The sequence below is a fragment of the Oreochromis aureus genome, linkage group 23 (assembly GCF_013358895.1).
Source record: "Oreochromis aureus strain Israel breed Guangdong linkage group 23, ZZ_aureus, whole genome shotgun sequence".
Classification (NCBI taxonomy): Eukaryota; Metazoa; Chordata; class Actinopteri; order Cichliformes; family Cichlidae; genus Oreochromis; species Oreochromis aureus.
In genome coordinates this window covers 12,665,597-12,684,078 of record NC_052963.1, presented here as the reverse complement: position 1 = coordinate 12,684,078, position 18,482 = coordinate 12,665,597, and the positions used below count along the sequence as shown (strand labels likewise).

General features: G+C 42.7%; 1 protein-coding gene and 1 long non-coding RNA gene across 2 annotated transcripts in view; both read right to left on the bottom strand.

Moving 5' to 3' along the window:
• Positions 1–14,672: 14,672 nt before the first annotated feature.
• The window catches only part of LOC116319185 (interferon-induced protein 44-like), a 49,935-nt gene continuing 46,125 nt past the window's right edge, over positions 14,673–18,482 (bottom strand). The window contains exons 2-4 of the mRNA XM_039606820.1: positions 15,555–15,726; positions 15,356–15,456; positions 14,673–15,151 (exon numbers count right to left, since the gene is read on the bottom strand). Coding sequence (XP_039462754.1) covers positions 14,990–15,151; positions 15,356–15,456; positions 15,555–15,726 — 435 coding nt within the window. The 3' untranslated portion in view covers positions 14,673–14,989. The remainder of the gene's footprint in view (positions 15,152–15,355; positions 15,457–15,554; positions 15,727–18,482) is intronic.
• On the bottom strand, positions 15,879–18,069 carry LOC120436227. Its single transcript, XR_005610256.1, has 5 exons — positions 18,038–18,069; positions 17,653–17,673; positions 16,842–16,875; positions 16,194–16,389; positions 15,879–15,982 (listed from the first exon to the last, which is right to left on the bottom strand). It is a non-coding gene; the product is annotated as an uncharacterized LOC120436227 (long non-coding RNA).

Below are 18,482 nucleotides of genomic sequence, written 5' to 3'. Positions count from 1 at the left end.
AGTGTTCAGAGTTTAAATAGTTTAAATAGCAGTAACTCATCTGACAGTACATGTGATATAGGGGCAGTTGTATTCGACTGACACATTAAGTATACTCTTGACTGCAAAGCACATCTGGGCAAGATAAATGTTACAAATGACAATAACCAAAAAAGGGAATTACCAAACAAAACAAACAAACAAGCAAACAAAATGAACAAGAAGCACTTTGAGAGTGAAATCCCTCACCCAGGTAGTCTAATTCTATATCTTGGGATACAGCCTGAACAGGTGTGCTGGGATAGGCTCTAACACCCTTGTTATCTGTGGGAATTTTGCTTAATCGCTGAACATTAATGGGAGATGCTTAGATGAACTTTACATATTGCTTTGCTAACAGAATGATGTGCTCCCTGTTCAGAAGGATAAAAGCAGCAGTCTCATGGTGTGAAAGATTGCATAAAAAAGATTCAGGTGGAAGAGGAAGGACACCGCTCACACTTACAGAGCACATTAGAAACTAGATCAGAGAAGAGGCAACAAAGAAAATGTATCTAATGGACGGAACAAAGGACAAAAAGAAGAGTGTGTGTGTGTTATCTTATTTTGCAGGCAAGTGTTAATGTGAGGTGAACCCAACACAAAGACGACCGGAGACTATTGCTTTATCAGTAAATAGCCATAGACAACCAATCACAACAGTATATTGTCTTCCACATATCATAAAAAAAACAGTCACCTTTAATGTGTCTTCACTTTGTAGCATGGGAGAGAGGAGACCCACACGTGATATATCTCAAACCATACTGGATTTATCTTCTTCATTGTCTCCTTCCTAACTCGGCCATCATCATTACACAAGCCAAAGTACTGGACACTCAGAAGTAAATTCATTGTCCATCCATCCATTCGCTTATCCTTTTCAGGGTCGCAGGAGCATATCCCAGCTGTCATAAGGCGAGAGGCGGGGTACACCACGCAAACACAGGGAGAACATGCGAACTCCACACAGAAAGACCCAGGCCTGATGATGGAATTGAACTCAGGACCTTCTTGCTGGGTGGCAACAGTGCTAACCACCGTGCTGCCGTAAATTCGCTGTGTGTGCAGATATTATAGCAGTGAAGATTATTACAGTAGTTGCTGTGACTAAAATCACCCCACCCCTCCTATTAATTTCACCCATTTGTCTGCGTGAATAAAATGTTGAATCAAATTTTTCCAGGTAATGAATATCTCTGCCGTGAATAAGTTATATGAGTCAATTTAATGTTTTAGCTGTTAGCAGTATTAAAAAAAATTCCACCTTCCTTAAATTTGTTATAATGGAGGAAATGGTCCTCAAAGTACAAGAGTTTTTTTTCTATCAGGTTTTTAATGTGCTCTTTAATGCTGTAAAATTTGACACTTTTGGAATAAGCCTCAAGAGGTCATTGAACAAACTACAATTTTTTGGCACTTTGGCATTGGCTTTATTTTTCAGCACAGTATGATGTGTCTTTGACAAACAAACAATTCTAAAAGTTCAGTAAATGTTTGTTGCTTAGTGCTTTATATGAGGCTAATTCTCTAAGTTTATAAAATTAAATACTTTAAATTAATTTCTTTTTTCTTTTTGCTTGTGTGTGTTGCTATGGTCATTAAAAAATACTTTTTACATTTTTTCTTCAGCCTGTACACTTCCACTTTTCTTTCCCCAAGAGCTTTAGGTCGCCTGCTTCACAGAAAAACAAAATGCGTACAGTGAAAATTACTCTGAGGACATATAGACAGGATGAAGCAATCAGTTGCTATCCTCAAAGATGAGAAAAGTTTATTTTGGTATTTGCATCACCTTCGATTGTTTGTTGTTCTTGTTTGTCCCCCCCCCCCTTTGCTCTAAGTTGATTAATTCATTGACCTTGTGTGGTCCTGGTCACCACCCTAAAGGGCATGTCTCAGAACTTCTCAAGCACAGCTGTTCCCTCGCTTTGTTGCCATCCGACTAGAATTCTCTAGTACGAATGACATTCCAGTGTTGTTGTTGTAGATCCTAGTGGTGTTCATCTGTAAATCAATGTCACATTTACTCCTGTCATCCATATAGAGGAGGTGGGTAACAATTCATTCATTTCGTAGTTGGTATCTGTAGCCAGTTTTGTCAATGATTTGGCTGACATGGTTTAGACCTTTGCACCACATCCCAGTCAATATGTATTCCCAATGAAGGCTCTTACAGTATAGTCCTGTTGATCTTGTATAGTTCAAGGCTTTCCAGGATCCATGTGTGAGGCATTGAATCATAGGATTTTCAGTAATCAGTCATTGCACAGGTTGGTCAGTCTGGTCTTGCAGTCTCAGGTAACTGCTCTATATTCCAGTAGCTGGTGTTTTGCCCCTCTGGTGTTTCTACCATTTACTTTCTGTTCCATGTGCATGATTATTATACGTAAGTCTACTATGATGCCTGACAGGAGCTTCCATATGATACTGAGGAAGGTTATTGGCTGGTAGTTGGATGGGACCAGTCCCTTCTGGGATCTTTAGGGATCAGGACTGTTCTGGCCTTTAGTTAGCCATTCTGGGTATTGCTCATCAACTAGCAGCTGGTTCATTTGTACTGCCTGTGTTACAATGCCTGAAATGATGGGCCAACTCATCTCCCGTGCAACATGTTTATTTTTACAGAAAACTGTAAAAAAAGAAAAATGTCTGATTAATCAGTTCTTTCGGCGCGCGGGCCGTACGCTGCCTCTTCACCACTGACACTACTTCTTCTAGTGTAGCAAACATTACTTTATACAAGTAACTTATACAGTTTCATATTCATATGCACCACTTTTGTAAAATGGTTAAATCACAAAAATACATTTTACTATACACATGAATAACAGAGTGAACTCTGATTACAGTTTTATATTGTTTTTACTACTGTTTTAATCTATTTATGGACCTGTCTTCTTAACTGTATTTATTAAACTAGATCTCTTTCAAATAAATGTTTTTCTTAACATATTTTTACAGCATTCACTCTTCATGAACTAAACATAAAGCAATTCACATTTTCTCTTATTGTGCAAAATATACATCTTGTGACTTTAACCCAAAAATACCTGCACCGAGCTCACAGAGCTTCGGTACAGTCTAACACTTGGATCGGCATAGGCTAACAACAGGACCAACTTGGAAATTAGCTCTTTAGCTTAACATTCGCCACACACAAGACATTTATCATTAATCGCCACTGCTGTCTGTCACGTTTAGAACCTCTGTTTTATATTATCAACCACCCAGCTTACCTGTAAAAACAGAAAAATATGACAATCAGTTCTTTTTGGTGCGCAGGCCGTACGCTGCCTCTTCACCACTGACACTACTTCTTCTAGTGTAGCGTCAGCTACTGATGCGTACGAGACTGAGCGCCCTCTGCTGGTGGAACTTATACAACAGTAAGTCCTGAAGGAAGGAATTCACATGACAAGGTGGGGCCAGGTTTCACAATGGGCTCACCCGAAACCCTGGCTGATTAGGTCCCACACCCGCTTTCACACCTGGGCGCATGTGATTAGAGGATCACCAGGGGGGTCCTTTGTCCCTCCTTGGGGGGATACTCCCACTGGGTTTAAATCTGGGACTCTCGGCCATTTGACCTTAGAACTGAAGAAGCTTCTCGGATGAGAGGTGAAACGTCTTCAAGCAACTTAAAGAAGTCCAGACGCTTTTCTTTGCAAACTCCTTTGACTACGATGACCTGGATGACTGAGAACCTTCACAGACTTATACAACAGTAAAGCTGACATTGCAGTGGCCTTACTAAAAAAAAGCGTCTCTGAGTAGGGATGGGTACCGGTGTCCGTTCTGACATAAACGGTAGCAACCAGACCAAAAAGCAGCGCACATTTCGGTGCTTTATTTCGGTGCTTTTTTTTTCCTGAGCCAATTCTAGCCAATCATTTTACGTTTCCGAAGATAGTAGGCGGGGCCAGGTACGTACGTTCTTTTAGAGCAGAGCTACAGATTAAAAATGCCCAAGGCGAAGCGATCAAAAGTCTGGCTGTCAAAGGAGGTAACACCTCAAATCTGATAAAACACCTGGCGACGCATAGCGTTTTTTTTTAAAGCCGAGAAATGCGCCGTGTTTGATAGCTTGCTGCGAGACCTCACACCGTGCACATCTACTGCGGGTGTGGTGCCTGTTATCGGACCCGGAGTTAGCAACATCCCCCAAAAACCCGATGAGGGTCCTGGCCCCTAACCCTGCCAGCGTAGCAGAAATGATGAGGATGATGATGGCAGCAGCAGCCGTTCTCGTCTGCGTGAGTAGCTTCATGTTGTTCGTGTGTAATTAACGTTGAGTACGCTAACCACATTATTACATTAATGCATGTAAGGTGAACTAGCAAACACCGTCGTAGTTACATGCGGCTGTCTTCTTGTTTGATGGCAGATACTCCCTTCACCCTGGCCAAAAAGGCTAAAATGACCAAAGAAAAAGTGGAAAACAGTTAAACATGAGAGGTTTTTGGACAGAGTTTGTGTTTTTTCCATTGTTTAAGCACTGCTTCCAGCCAAGAGTTAGACCATATATGCCCTATAGCTGCAGAAAAGGCTAACATTGTTATCTTTTTACAAAAAAAAACAGCTAAACATGAGAGGTTTTTGGACAAAGTTTGTGTTTTTTCCATTGTTTAAGCACTGCTTCCAGCCAAGAGTGAGACCATATATGCCCTATAGCTGCAGAAAAGGCTAACATTGTTATGTTTTTACAAAAAAAACAGCTGAACATGAGAGGTTTTTGGACCAATTTTGTATTCTCCATTCTTTAAGCACCGGTTTGAGCACCGTTTAAGCACCGGCACCGTTTCAAAAGTACTGGTTTGGCACCGGTATTGGATAAAACCTAAACGATACCCATCCCTATCTCTGAGCATAAAATAAAATGGGGGGGTACTATTTTCATGTCTCTATCTTTAACATAGTGCCACACTCTCCCCCACAAAATTAAATGTCTCCTGACATTTCTGTCTGCATCATCTATTCAACCATAGCTTTAACACACTCCCACAGCCCATGGTCTCCAGAAGCCATTACAGTCAATAACTTGAGCAGTAGTCACTGTACAGTTTCTCTGAACCAAAGTTGGCTGACCTAAAGTGTCATAGCTCAGTACAGTTGGTTGCTGTCTTTGTCTTTGAGGTCGCTGCCTCACAGAGTCAGTCTCACCACCAGTTGCAGCTAGAATGTCAGTCATAGCATCACCACTCAGTGGCCTGTCAATGTCAGGGTCAGGGCCTTGGATCTGCCCAGGCACAGTCTCTTCGCTCTGTAGTGGCAAATCCTCTTCGCTCTGTAGTGGCAAATCCGCTTCTTGACAGTGGAGGCTGGAAGGACTCTGCCAAAGGGTTAAGCGGAGTCTGCCTCTGTTGTCTCCCTGGAACCGGCCTGAGGTACCACTGGTAGGTGCCACTGTCATCATCATCTGATGTGTCACCATTCCCTGGCTGCTGCTCTCTACTTGGAGGTCTGAACTTCTTCCTTGTCACAGTCGGAGAGTCTTTTGGGGGCTGAACAGTCTGTGTTGATGGCTTCTCAAATGGTAGGAAGTCACAGGGCAGTAGGAGATTTCTGTGCACCACTTTATCTCTGCCTTGGCCATTTTCAGGGCTGATCAGATACACTGGACTGTCATCTGCTTTCCTCTCCTTCACTTTGTAGACTTGGTTTTCCCAAAAGGACTGGATCTTTGCGGGTCCACCTTGAGGAGTGAGATTTCGGAGGACCACTCTATCCCCAGGCTGAAGATCTCTCCCTTTAACTTTCTTGTCGTAGTATGCTTTGCCTCGAGCAGCTTCCTTGGTAGCAGTTTGAGAAGCCACTGTGTACGCCTCCTGCATTCTCTTTTTCCAGCAGCTAACATAGTCATCATAGTCCACATGAGCTTCATCCCTTTTCAGGTCGAAGAGCAAGTCGATGGGCAGGTGTGGGGAACGTCCGAAGATGAGGTAATATGGGGCGTAGCCTGTTGCCTCATTCTTCATACAGTTGTACGCGTGGACGACTTTAGCTAGCCACTCTTTCCAATCATCCTTCTCCTTGTCCTCCAGGGTCCGCAACATGGACAGCAGGGTGCGGTTGAATCTCTCCACCTGTCCATTACCCTGCGGGTGGTAGGGTGTCGTGTGGGAGCCCTGGATACCAGAGAGTTCTTTCAATCTTGCCATGAGTTTGTTTTCAAACTCCTTGCCCATGTCGTGGTGTAGTCTGGTCAGGAAGCCGAACTTGAGTGCAAAGTCATTGAAGAGCTTGTCAGCGACTGTTTTAGCTGCTTTGTTCTTCATTGCATAGGCTTGGGCAAACCTCGTGAAGTGATCCATGACAACAAGTATATACTCGTAGCCCTGCTTACACTTTTCCAGGTGAAGGAAGTCTATGGACACCAGCTGGAATGGGTAAGTGGACTGGATTGAGGACAGAGGTGCACGGGTCTGCTTACTCGGTTTCTTCTTCTTAAGACACTCACATTCTTCTGTAACAAAGTGTTCAACCTCTTTCGCCATCTGTGGCCAGTAGAACCTGTCTCGAATCAGGTCGAGCGTCCTTTCCACCCTTAAGTGGCCCATGTCTTGGTGGAGTTCTTTAAAAACCAGGGGACGATAGGCTTTAGGGACCAGTAGCTGCTCTCGGCGTGATGTTTGACGACGCAAGACACCATTTTGGTCGACGTGAAGCTACAACCACTGCTTGAGTAGTGCAGCTACTGCAGGATGCTCTGACTTCACCTCAGTTCTACTCAATCTTCTACCCACCGACTTATACCAGAGCACTCTTGCCAGAAGTTCATCTGCTTCCTGGGCTCTGCATATCTGGTCTGGTGTAAAAGACTGGGTAGTGTCAGAATCTTTGATTAACTTCAGAGCACTCACCTGGATAACTCCAACGCCTTGGCAAGGGTCTCGCTCCTCGACTGTTACAGACTCCATTGATGCGCTTATGGCTTCCTGTCCAACTTCAGCTGTACAGCTCTTCATGTAGCTGTCAATGTCCGGCGGCATTCGCGACAGCCCATCAGCATCTGCATTGGTCTTGCCTGGATGGTAGCGGATGGTGAAGTTGTAGCTGGCCAGCTCCGCGACTCATCTGTGGCCTGTGGCGTTAAGCTTTGCAGTAGTAAGCGCATATGTTAGTGGGTTATTATCAGTGTACACCACGAACGATGGGGCATGGTACAGATAATCCCGGAAGCGTTCACAAATCGCCCACTTCATAGCCAAAAACTCTAATTTGCCAGAGTGCAGGTGGTACTTTTTCTCTGCTGGACTCGGGGTGCGGGAGCCATATGCTATGACTCTCATCTTGCCTTGCTGCCGCCGGTACAAAACAGCACCTAGCCCAACCTGTGATGCATCACAATGTAACACAAAAGGCTCTGTGAAGTCGGGGTACCCGAGAATGGGGGGTCTTGTAAGTGCATCTACAAGCTGGTTCAATGTCTCTTGGTGGGAGGTCGTCCACTGAATGGGCGTCTATGATGGTAAGTGGCCTTTACTTTTCTTCATCTCCTTCTTGGACTTGTTGGCTGAGACTGGAGCAGAGTTCTCAGAAGATGAAGGGCTGAGCAGGCTGTAGAGTGGATGGGTTACATGGGAGAAGTTGGGGATGAAAGGCCTGTAATAAGAGAGGAAACCAAGCATTTGATGTACCTCTCCGACGGTTGCAGGTGTCTTTTCCTTTAACGCCATCACCAGGGCCAGCTCTGCCGGGTCCATTGTGTAGCCTTCACCTGTTACCAGCTTGCCCAGAAACTTGACACTTCGCCTGAACAGTTCACATTTCTTTGGGGTCAGCTTAACACCATGCTCTCTGTAACGCTGGAGGACAAGGCGGATATGTTCCAAATGTTCATCAAAGCTGCTGCTGTGCACCAGGTTGTCGTCCAGGTATGGGAGGCAGATAGTGTCTCTGAGGCCTGCCATACAGTGTTTCATGCTCCTCTGGAACTCAGCTGGTGCGGAGCTCAGGCCAAAGGGAATGCGTACCCACTGATAGAGCCCCCAGGGTGTGATGAAGGCGGTTAAGGGGCGGCTTTCTTTATCCAAGAAACCCTGGTGGTACGTCTCCAAAAGTTGAATCTGTTCATCTGGACGTAGCGTTTTGTGGGAGAAACGTTTCGTCACTCATCCAAGTGACTTCTTCTGGTGGTACGCCTTACCCTGGTCTAAAACAGAAAACCAGGAGCTCCCGCCCAGAGCATCCAACATGTCTTGGATCCTTGGTATTGGATGGCAGTCTGGGACTGACTTGCGGTTGAGCTCTCTAAAGTCACAACAAAGGCGGAGGGTGCCGTCTTTCTTGCGGACACACACCACAGGTGATGAGTAGGGGGACCGTGATGGTGTGATCCAGCCTTTGCTAAGCAGGTCTTGCAAATACTCTTTCACTTCATTGTGCAGGGGTTTTGGGATGGACATGTACGTCTTTTTCACAGGATTTGTGTCATGGAGGCTTATATGCATCCTCAGGGATGGTATGCAGCCAACATCGTCACTGTCATATGCAAACGCCTCACATTCCTCTCGCAACATCTTCCTCGCAGCCGCTCGCTGATTTTCATCCAGATGCTGGAGATCCACTGGTGGGTCCCATGACTTTGGTCTCTGTTGGTTCTCTCGTGTCTGTGTGTTACTCGGGTTGTGTGACTTTAGCTCTGTACCACTTTTGTTCTCTTGTGTCAGCTCATTTACTTTAGTCTGGATGCCAGCTGCATATACAGTCTTTACTGGTTCAAGGTATCCAATCACTTTACGGCTCTCCAGATAAATGGTATGGTCTGTAGTGTTAGTCACAGGGATGGGCACATATGGTACTTTTCTATCTGGGATTTTCACCAGTACATCATTGAATATTACGCCCTCTGGTGGTGGGTCAGCCCCATCAGGTAGAAAGAGCATGTCTTGGCCCCGGGCATGTGAACTAATGTGTGCCCGTACATAAACTGTGGTGACTTGGTTAGCTGACAAAGGCACTCTTCTTACGCCAGTCCTTACCACACCTGTCTTTGGGCCTTCACTGCTGTTCTGCACAAGCTTGACAACATTATGTGCAGTGCGTACAGTTATTTCAAATGCTTTACTCACATAGTGTGCTAGCTGTTTTCTTCCTCCTTTGATTTTTACTTCTTCCTGGTTCATGATAGCTTCTATGACATTGTAGCCGATGATGGGATCACTGGCCACAGCTGGGTCACTGGATACCAGAATTGGGACTTGCAGCTCATTGGTTGGGGACAAATCACTGCCTAGTCTGAAGCTGACTTCTATCCAGCCAATGTAGGGAATGGGTGTGTCATTTGCAGCAAACACTGTGAGCGTCTCATTGTCTAACAGTTCTGAAACGGGTCTGACGACAGTGTGAGGGAGGTGGTTTTGCCGCCAGTTTTCATTTACTACGCTTGTTGTAAAGGCTCACCTTTCAGCACATTCACTTCACCAGATGCACCTTGTTTCTTTTCCTCACCTTTGATTGGGGATGGTGCTTGGCCTTAATTGCACTCACCTGTCACTCGTTATATAAGGACTGCACTCATCTACCCCTCACTCTTTCTTCACTCCCACATGGGGCGGCAGCTGAGAGAGAGCAGTCCATGTGTCTTTCCTTTACCCATTATTCAATAAAACGACAAAACCAGTAAATGATTGACTGCTTAATCTCATTCTAATTGGATGAGCCCATGATGATGACTACTTAAACCCTGAGCCTTCCTTCCTCCAAAACATGGTCCTCCGAGCCGGAGTAGTGTTATCATCATGGATTCACAGCAGCCATTGACTGAAGATTTGAGAAGTTCTGGTCATGAAAGGCGACCTCCTACCCACCTGCAGTATGACGTTCAGTACCTTGGAAGTAGAAGTGCTAGATGTGATACAGAGAGTCAAACAGAATGCCAGCATAGTGACACAGACACACATGGGCTGCAGGATCCTGACGGGGAGTCAGAAAGACAACCAGAGACATCCCCTGCTCCTTTACCCATCAATCAAGATGAGGTGATGAGGGAACTCCTGATGACGATGAGGGAGATTAGGCAATTTATGATTCAGTTATCTCCTCCCCATTCTCGCAGTTCCTCCAGATCTTCAATTCACACTGTCTCATCTGATGAAAGCAAATCCTCTGTATGCGGTTTACAAGCCATTCCCCAAACGCATCAGCAACATGAGCAGTTCCCAGTGATTGATCCAGCAACATGTCAATCACCCTCTCAGCCCCCACAGGTTTGCCACCACTCTGGTGCAGTTCCGGCTGCTAGCCCTCCTTTCCCTAATTCAACAATATTAGATGCTGCAGTTCCTTCAAGTGGTTTGCCTAGACCAGTTTTTCCTACACCAGATGAGACTCCTTTTAATTTCCTGGCCACACCACTGCAAGGTCCCCACCAGATTTCATGTGTTCAACCTGCTGTTCCTCTAGATGAAGACCCCGCTCAACCTCTCGTTTGCATTCCAGAACCAAGGCGGCACCCTCCTGTAAAGCAGCAACCAGCTATATCTGATGGTTTGCATGCACAAAAACCTTTGGTACCTGTTACTGCTAGTTCGGGTCACTCCTCTAGCATTAGAACACATGTATATAAGCTTGAGGGTCCTTCTTTCCCAGACCTTACCAGTGAAGATGAAATCCAGTATAGGCTGTTACGAATGGCCCTTACTAACCTGCTTGACCCTCATGAGACAGAGCATTTCAAATATCATGTCCTTCTCGATCATCTGAACGTAGACCAAGCTAAACGGTTAGCTATTTCCTTTTCCTATGCTCCTGACCCATACACTCAAGCCATCAAAGCTCTTGATGAGCGTTATGGGCAACCAAGACAGCTAGCATTGAAAGAGCTACGGAATATACTGGAGCTTCCTCCCATCAGAGCAGGTGATGCTCGGACTCTGGATAACTTTGCTCTTCGTGTGCAAGCTTTAGTTGGTTTGCTTAGCACTATGGGTGATCAAGGATGGACAGAACTAAAGTGTGGCTCCCATGTCGATCGCCTACTTGAAAAGTTGCCTGCAGAGCATTCCAGTCGCTTCAAACGGCACATTTACAGGGAACAAGGAGATATGATGTATGACTTACCTTTGTTCTCATCCTGGTTGCAAATGGAATGCAAGTGTCAACCAAGAAAAGACAGTCCTGTCTCATCCTTTAACCAGCCACGACCTGCCCGTAAGTACACCTCTCCACTCACAACAATATTACATGGGACAAATCCATCCGATCCTGTACAGGCAACACAACCCATCATAACGACTAAGGCAAGATGTGCATATTGCTGCTCACCTGAACACCACATTAGCAAGTGCCCTGAGTTCATTAACAAGACAAAGGATGAGAAAATAAACTGGATAAAGAGAAACAAACGGTGTTGGCGTTGTGCTAGAACTCATCGGGCTGCAAAGTGCGATCTGAGAAAAGACTGTGCTACCTGCATGAGAAGACATCTACAGATCCTGTGTGAGGTGAATCAGAGTCCTAGAACTGAAGTTAATCCTGTAGTGAGGACACTGTACTTTGATAAACCTAGTGACTGTCCCAGTGTACTATTAAAAGCTGTGAAAGTGCTCCTACGAAATGGCAACTTACACAATTAATAATGCCTTCGCTACAAGTCACTTAGCACTTTCAGACCACTGTGTGAGGTTGCATTGCGGTCTCTTCTGAGCTGATGAGCAAGCTACACATCATCAGATCGGGAGCTGGCTGACTCATCCTCACAAGCGAGCTCTCACTCCTCCCTGAAGACAAGGAATGCAGTTCCAAAGAGCAATAACATGGCAGATAAAGAGACAGCAGCAAAGTCCTGAGCAAAGAGTCCCAGCAAGGAGCAGCAGTGGGAACAAACAGCATCAGAGAAGAAGAGCAAACCCATCATCCTGACTGGATGAATGGCACTGTGTTTCCAACAAGCTGCAACTTCACTGTGCTTGGGAAGAGAACGTTTGAGGAGAACTGAGGAGACTGTTGGAGGTTGACATTTGCCACTTTCTGAGTAAAATGGCAAGAAGAGACAGTGGAACACAGGACAAAGCTGAAGAAGAACTGCCGGCTGTTGGACTGTTGAAGTGGGAGAGGACAACAGAGTGAGAGGAGGTAAGAACACAGAGGAGTGCTGTTGTTTAATGTGGGAAATCAAAATTTGGGTTAGCAAACCTGGAAAACAGAAAACTGACTGCTTAAGTAGGAAAATTGTGAAAGAGTCTGAAACACTGAAAAAAGAAACATATACAAAATCACACACACAAGCAGAACATGTATTAACCCTACCAACACAAACAAAAGAAAGCTCATGAAGATTAGGCAGCATCTTAAGCATGTGAGTCTGTTTATCATCTTGTCCAAGTCACCTCGTGTGATGCAAAGACCAGTGGACTCATAGCACATTGGTTAAAAATGATCAAATAATAGCAGAGAAGTGTGTAGGAAAGGCAGCTTTAAGAACATGCCCTGCTGGACATGCAGCTCCAGAGACATCGATTAAACCTGCCTAATAACACACATGCAATGAAAATCAGCTTGTTATCTCTCATCAGTATTAAAATAGTGTAAATTTAACAGACATTTGTTATCAAATGCTGACAGTTAACTCTCTAGGTTGCAGGACAACAGTTTAATTTTTGTGGGAAAAAGATTATGGTTTGACCAACCAGTGATCAGACAATAAATTTAGTTGTTAATTTAGTAATTCGGGAGATGCTTTCTGCTTCATTGATGCAGCACAAGTAATTTACTGTATGAGGGAAATTCTATTTTTGTAATAATATTTTGAACATGCATTTCTGTTGTCCTGCCAACTTAGTGGGTTAATAGCTGATATGCAAATTAGTTGATCGTTCTTAGATTAATGAAAGGTGATTGAATTCTAGTATGAGTGAATGGGATGTGTTGGAGTTTGTTAGAGTGGAGACTCTAAAACACTGAGTTTCCTGTTGTGATGTGCGAGTGAATCCTGCACCCAAATACAAAACTCTGAATACATAAGAACAAACTTCTTTTGTGAAATGTATGACAACATGTCACATGTTTTATCACAACGGCACGACGGCAAGAGAAAAACTGAATAAGATGGGTCTGTGACTTAAATGAGTGAGAAGCACAGACCTGGGGATTAAGCTCATATCTAAAAAGACATTAGGGTTATGTTGTGTGTTGTGCAGCTGATGGATGGTTTGGAGTTAATCTAGCTGATGATTTTTCTTTTGTTGCGAAGTATGATTTACCCTCCTGAGATGAGGAGTGCGTGTCATGACTGAACGAGGCCTTTTTATTTTGATACTTTCACAGTGCACTGAAAGTTTTGTTTGACGATCTCAGAGCAGATCTGCACGATTAGAACAGAAGCGCTATACGACATGTCGAGAAAACCGTTGCAAGTGAGTTTCTCCACATTAAAATGGGCTCAGGAGAAAGCCACTTATCTGGGACAATTAAAATGAAAGTCCCTGTCAAAAAGGATTCAGCGAGGTAATCCAGTCTAAATTCTTCTTTTTCTTTTTGAATGACGTCATTTTGCTGAGGGTGGAAACGGAATGCGACGATAGGTTCCATTATCAGCAAAGAAAGAATGAATGAATGAGTGAATGACAATGAGTAAGAGAAATAAAACTGACTGATTGACAACAGCTGAGAATTGTGGATCAATATGATTGTCATTGTGCAAGATGATTAGATCGTTAACAGGACTATTAGATCTTTAGCAGAGTGATTAGACCAGGGGTAGGCAACTCCAGGCCTTGAGTGCCGGTGTCCTGCAGGTTTTAGATCTCACCCTGGGTCAACACACCTGAATCAAATGATTAGTTCATTACCAGGCCTCTGGAGAACTTCATGACATGTTGAGGAGGTCATTTAGCAATTTGGATCAGCTGTGTTGGATCAAGGACACATCTAAAACCTGCAGGACACCGGCACTCAAGACCTGGAGTTGCCTACCCCTGGATTAGATCTTTAGCATGAATGCTGACTTCTGTTTCCTACACAGACACACATACACATGTCAGTGATCACATCACATGCTCATAGAAACACACACATCACATGATCACTGTTGCAGACACATACGACACATGTTCACGTGTGAGTGTTTTATCTGTTGCATGATTGATGAGATGTTTGTGTGACCACTAAGTTAATAAAAGAGCTGCGAGAGGGGGCCGGAGTTTGGAGTTGTCTGGGATCAGGTGAGGAGCTTGCAGCTCCAAGACCCTGGTCCGATCCGTTCCCCTTGCAAGTTAAAATGGATTGAGCTCTGTCTTGCTTTGTTCACGGGAATAAGTCTCTAAACCAGCGGGGCCTGCAAAGCCCAGACCTAACAGTAACAAAGTATCAGCATGGTTGAATTTATTCTGAATGGAAACAATAAACACAAAGCTGACAAGGTAAACCTAGTAGTCATGAATAATAGCCTGACTCTGAAAGTCAGAAAGACTTTCATGCAGCATCTACTAAGCAGTCAGCTGCCATGGAAAAGAGGGAATTCCTATTGGTCCCTGTGGGGATCAGGATTATTCCATGCAAATAATGCAAGGTCAGCCCATGCATTATTTGCATAGGAAGGCTTTTAAACAATTCTTTTGACAGAGGCAGCGCCATGCTTGTACCAATCAGCCATTACTAAAGAGAGGAAACAAGAAATCAATAATTCACAGAGGACAGTCTCACATCGAGGGTTGAAATGATTTATTTGAGTTAAATCAACAGGTTACAGGCATATATGTGTCATTTTCCCTACTGTTAACATTTTGAACATACAGTAAATAACAAAAAGGATATCTATTGATTTTATGAGTAGGTTATTTGGATTTATTTTGTGAAAGAACAAAAAGTTAAATAAAATAAGAACAACACAAAAATCAGAAAACTAAAGTTTCTAATGAAATCAACTTTTTTGTGACTGTGATTGTAATGATGGCAAAGCAAAATCATGCAAAGAGTAACTTAATATTTTCATTTTCTATTGCCCTCACACGTTGGTTACAGGTCAGGATTATAAGTCATTCAGGTAGTCCTCTCCATAGTCAATGATCTTTTTCAGTACACTCAGTATCAGTGAATCCACATCGTTATTTGTCTCAATCTCTGTGTGGTAGTTCTTTACGAGGAAGATGCAGTTCAGTGGAATACCCAGGTTCACGTTCAATGTTTGCATCTAAGTTTAAACAATATTGCATTTTAAAAACTGTAACTGTATTGTTGCACTAGTGACGTAATTATAAATTACTTATTTAATTATTTGTACTGATTCCAGTTGAGGTTTCTGTACAAATATACTAAAATGTACAGCTGAATTACAGACGTTACATTCATGTGTAAACTGTCTACAAGCTCATGAAAGTTACTTCCTGGAACATACCTGCTCATTCAAGTACTTGCTCCTGTAGGCGTTCTTTATGTTTTTTTTGACTTCAGGACAGGCTTCATCAATTTTAGTCATGATGGCTATTTGTGGGATCCCTGCCAACACAGAAACCAATGCAATCATTTTATCTAATATTTTTCTATTATTTGAAATTGTGACATCATGCATGCACTTGAACAAAATCTGCTCTCACCTTTGTCACGAGCATGTAGTCTGACATCTTTCATCTTCCTCCAAGTTTTATCACTGATTATGCTCACTCTGTCGGCGGGAATAACAAAGACCACAATGTGGACTTTGTCATCTAAAGTAGGAGAACTGTTGTAGTTAGGATCCGATTCACGCAAGAGAGCTGTGGGTTTGAACTGGAAAAAAAAGGAAAATCACTTACTAATCTTAACCCTTTTGAATGACACTGTTTGTCTGTATCACAGACTGTGTACAAGCAACTGAATGAAAACATCATACCCTGTAACCTTCTTTGACATGTCCATTCATGGCAAGTTTGATGTCTTCCACATGAATTGCTCCCTCATCGCCCCTCTCAAGCCCCATGGTGTCAGTGAAGACAAAAGGGTAAAAAGTTTCTGGATTTCCTTTCTGAATTTTATATGTCCTGTACTGTAAATAAAAATTGTGGTGTTGTTATATTAGTGCCATATAGCAAAGATCCTGAATTGTTTTCAGAATAGTTTACACACTAGTTGTACCGACTATTTCTCACTCTGCAGTGCGCTCCTGTAGTCCTAGAAAACTTCAAAGGAAATGAGTGTGTTTTCATGCATGCCTCTAACAGCAACTATGATATGAATATATACATCCTCATACATACTGCATTAGTGAAACTGAAACCAAAGGCTGCCGCTGCCAAAGCTCGAGTTGCGATTTTGCCTCTTAAAGCACTGTCGACAGAGTTGATGAAGCTGGACTTTCCAGCACCTGGTGGTCCATGAAGCATAATTCTGAGATGCTGGACATCTTTGTGAGGCTTGTAATCTCTGACAAGCTGCAGTTCTCGCTGTCTTTCACTGTTCATTTAGAAAATTACAATAGGATTTAGTGTGTTTACACAACAGTGTTATGAAGAAACACAAGATAACACAACAAAGAAACAAGACAATTGAGGGGTGTACTACTGAGACAGGCTGACATCTGTTTTCTACTACCTGCAATTTCAGAACTTGAATTGTGAATTGTGAAATGACCAAATAAGCATTTCTGTGTCACCATGTGAAATTATACATGCAACAGTGACGCCAGTATGTTACCGTAAAGTGGAGATGAAAAGTCTAACAGTGTGTGACTTCCTGTCTCATTATGACTCGGGAGTTTGTGCTGCTGTAACAATTTGAATGTATGAAATGTATTCTTTTAGCAGAAAAATTGTGAATCTAGGATTAACACAGAGTTGGTAAAATTAAAGGGTTAATCTTAATAATTCTAGTACACCTCTCTAAGGAACCACACTCTTAATACTCACCCCCATGGTATGCTCCTCTCTTCTACCTCTAACACTTTAAAGTGAAAACGTAAATTGTATGAGTCACACTGGAAGGGCAACGTTTTAAATTAATGACGCATCATTATGTGTTAAGGCTGTTACACACTGAACGTGTTGCTTTTTTGAGGATAATTCCTCCTAAATAAACGGACTGTGAAAACTAAAAATGAAGCCGACGTCAAACAATGACGAGCTGAGAAAAGTAGGAAACGAAGAAAACAGCAGCAGGGAGAATTTAACGGTTGGATCCAGGAGCTGAAGCTGTGTGTTTGTATATAGTTCAGGATGTCAGTGGAGCAGTTTGAGGTGAGGCAGAATAATAATTTTAGAGAGCTGCATTGTGAAGCTGTGTGTCTGAGGTAAATAGTATTATGTGACTATCTCCATTTGGTTGTGTTTTCAGTACGAGTTCCATGTGAGTTAAGTGCATTGTCTAACGCAGTGGCCTGGTTGGTCAGATCTTTTTATTCAGATCCGAAAACTCAGACAAGTCGATCTTGGGTCGCAACAATAAATGAATAAATAAATAAATTCTGTGATTTACCCGGGGTTTCAGTAAAGCTCTCCCTGTAATTAATACTACCTCACCCAAAGTTCCAGTCCACAAATTTTGTTTACACTTCCTGGAGTTCTGCAGCTCAAACGGTCAGTGTGAACAGCTGCAAAAAGAACAGATGAGTCCGAAAAATATTTTTAACCTAGGAAATATTTGCACGGATTTTACACGTCCAGTGTGTAAAAGCCTCAAGTTTTGTCTTCAAGATTTTGTACCATATTTTAAATATCTTACGGGAAGGTGGTAAGCGATTACCTGCAATTGAAATATGACAAAGTAAAAACATGTTAGCAACACTTTATATATTCAGTTCAGTTATATTGGATTTTCCAGTCAAATGACATGTTTGCCACTTTCAAATCAAAGGACATTATGGTAATTGTTCTGTTGTAAAATAATTTTGCAAACATCTATAACAAATTCAGATCAAGATCACTCGAGTCTCCAGCATTTCCTGATTTCAAAACTGTTCAGTCAAGTCAAGCCAGTTTTATTTGTGTAGCCAATATTACATGTTAAACCCCTGAAGGCTTCACAAATATGACAATATGGGGCAAATCAAAAGAGAAGGATGAAGAAAACCACCAACAATGAATATGAAATGAAAAAAACTGCTTACCCGAAAAGATTTTTTTAATATTCAACATTTTTTTGTCATCAACTATCTGTGAATTTAACAAGCAGAAAAGACAGTAAATTAAAAAATAGTAAACCCTTTAAATTCTTCTAGAAATTAAATTCTTTTAACTTGACACATCGGAACAAAATGTGAGATGACTCAATCCAGTCAATTTAATAATTTAATAACTGGATTTCCTGCATTGGATTATTAACACAATGTTACCATACCTGAATGTCCAACTGTGCTGTGAAGTTGGCGTGTCTTGGTTGTTGTTCACACTGATGTAGATCATCTGTGACTTTGGATTTATAAATGTTGTTTCACTTTCTCTTTGGTTCATGTGACTTCTATTATTCTCTCTGATGCCAGTCTAATCTAGTTGTAGCTGCATAGCTTCTTAATGTGTATGTGCCACTTACACCTATTTCTTAAAATTAAAAAC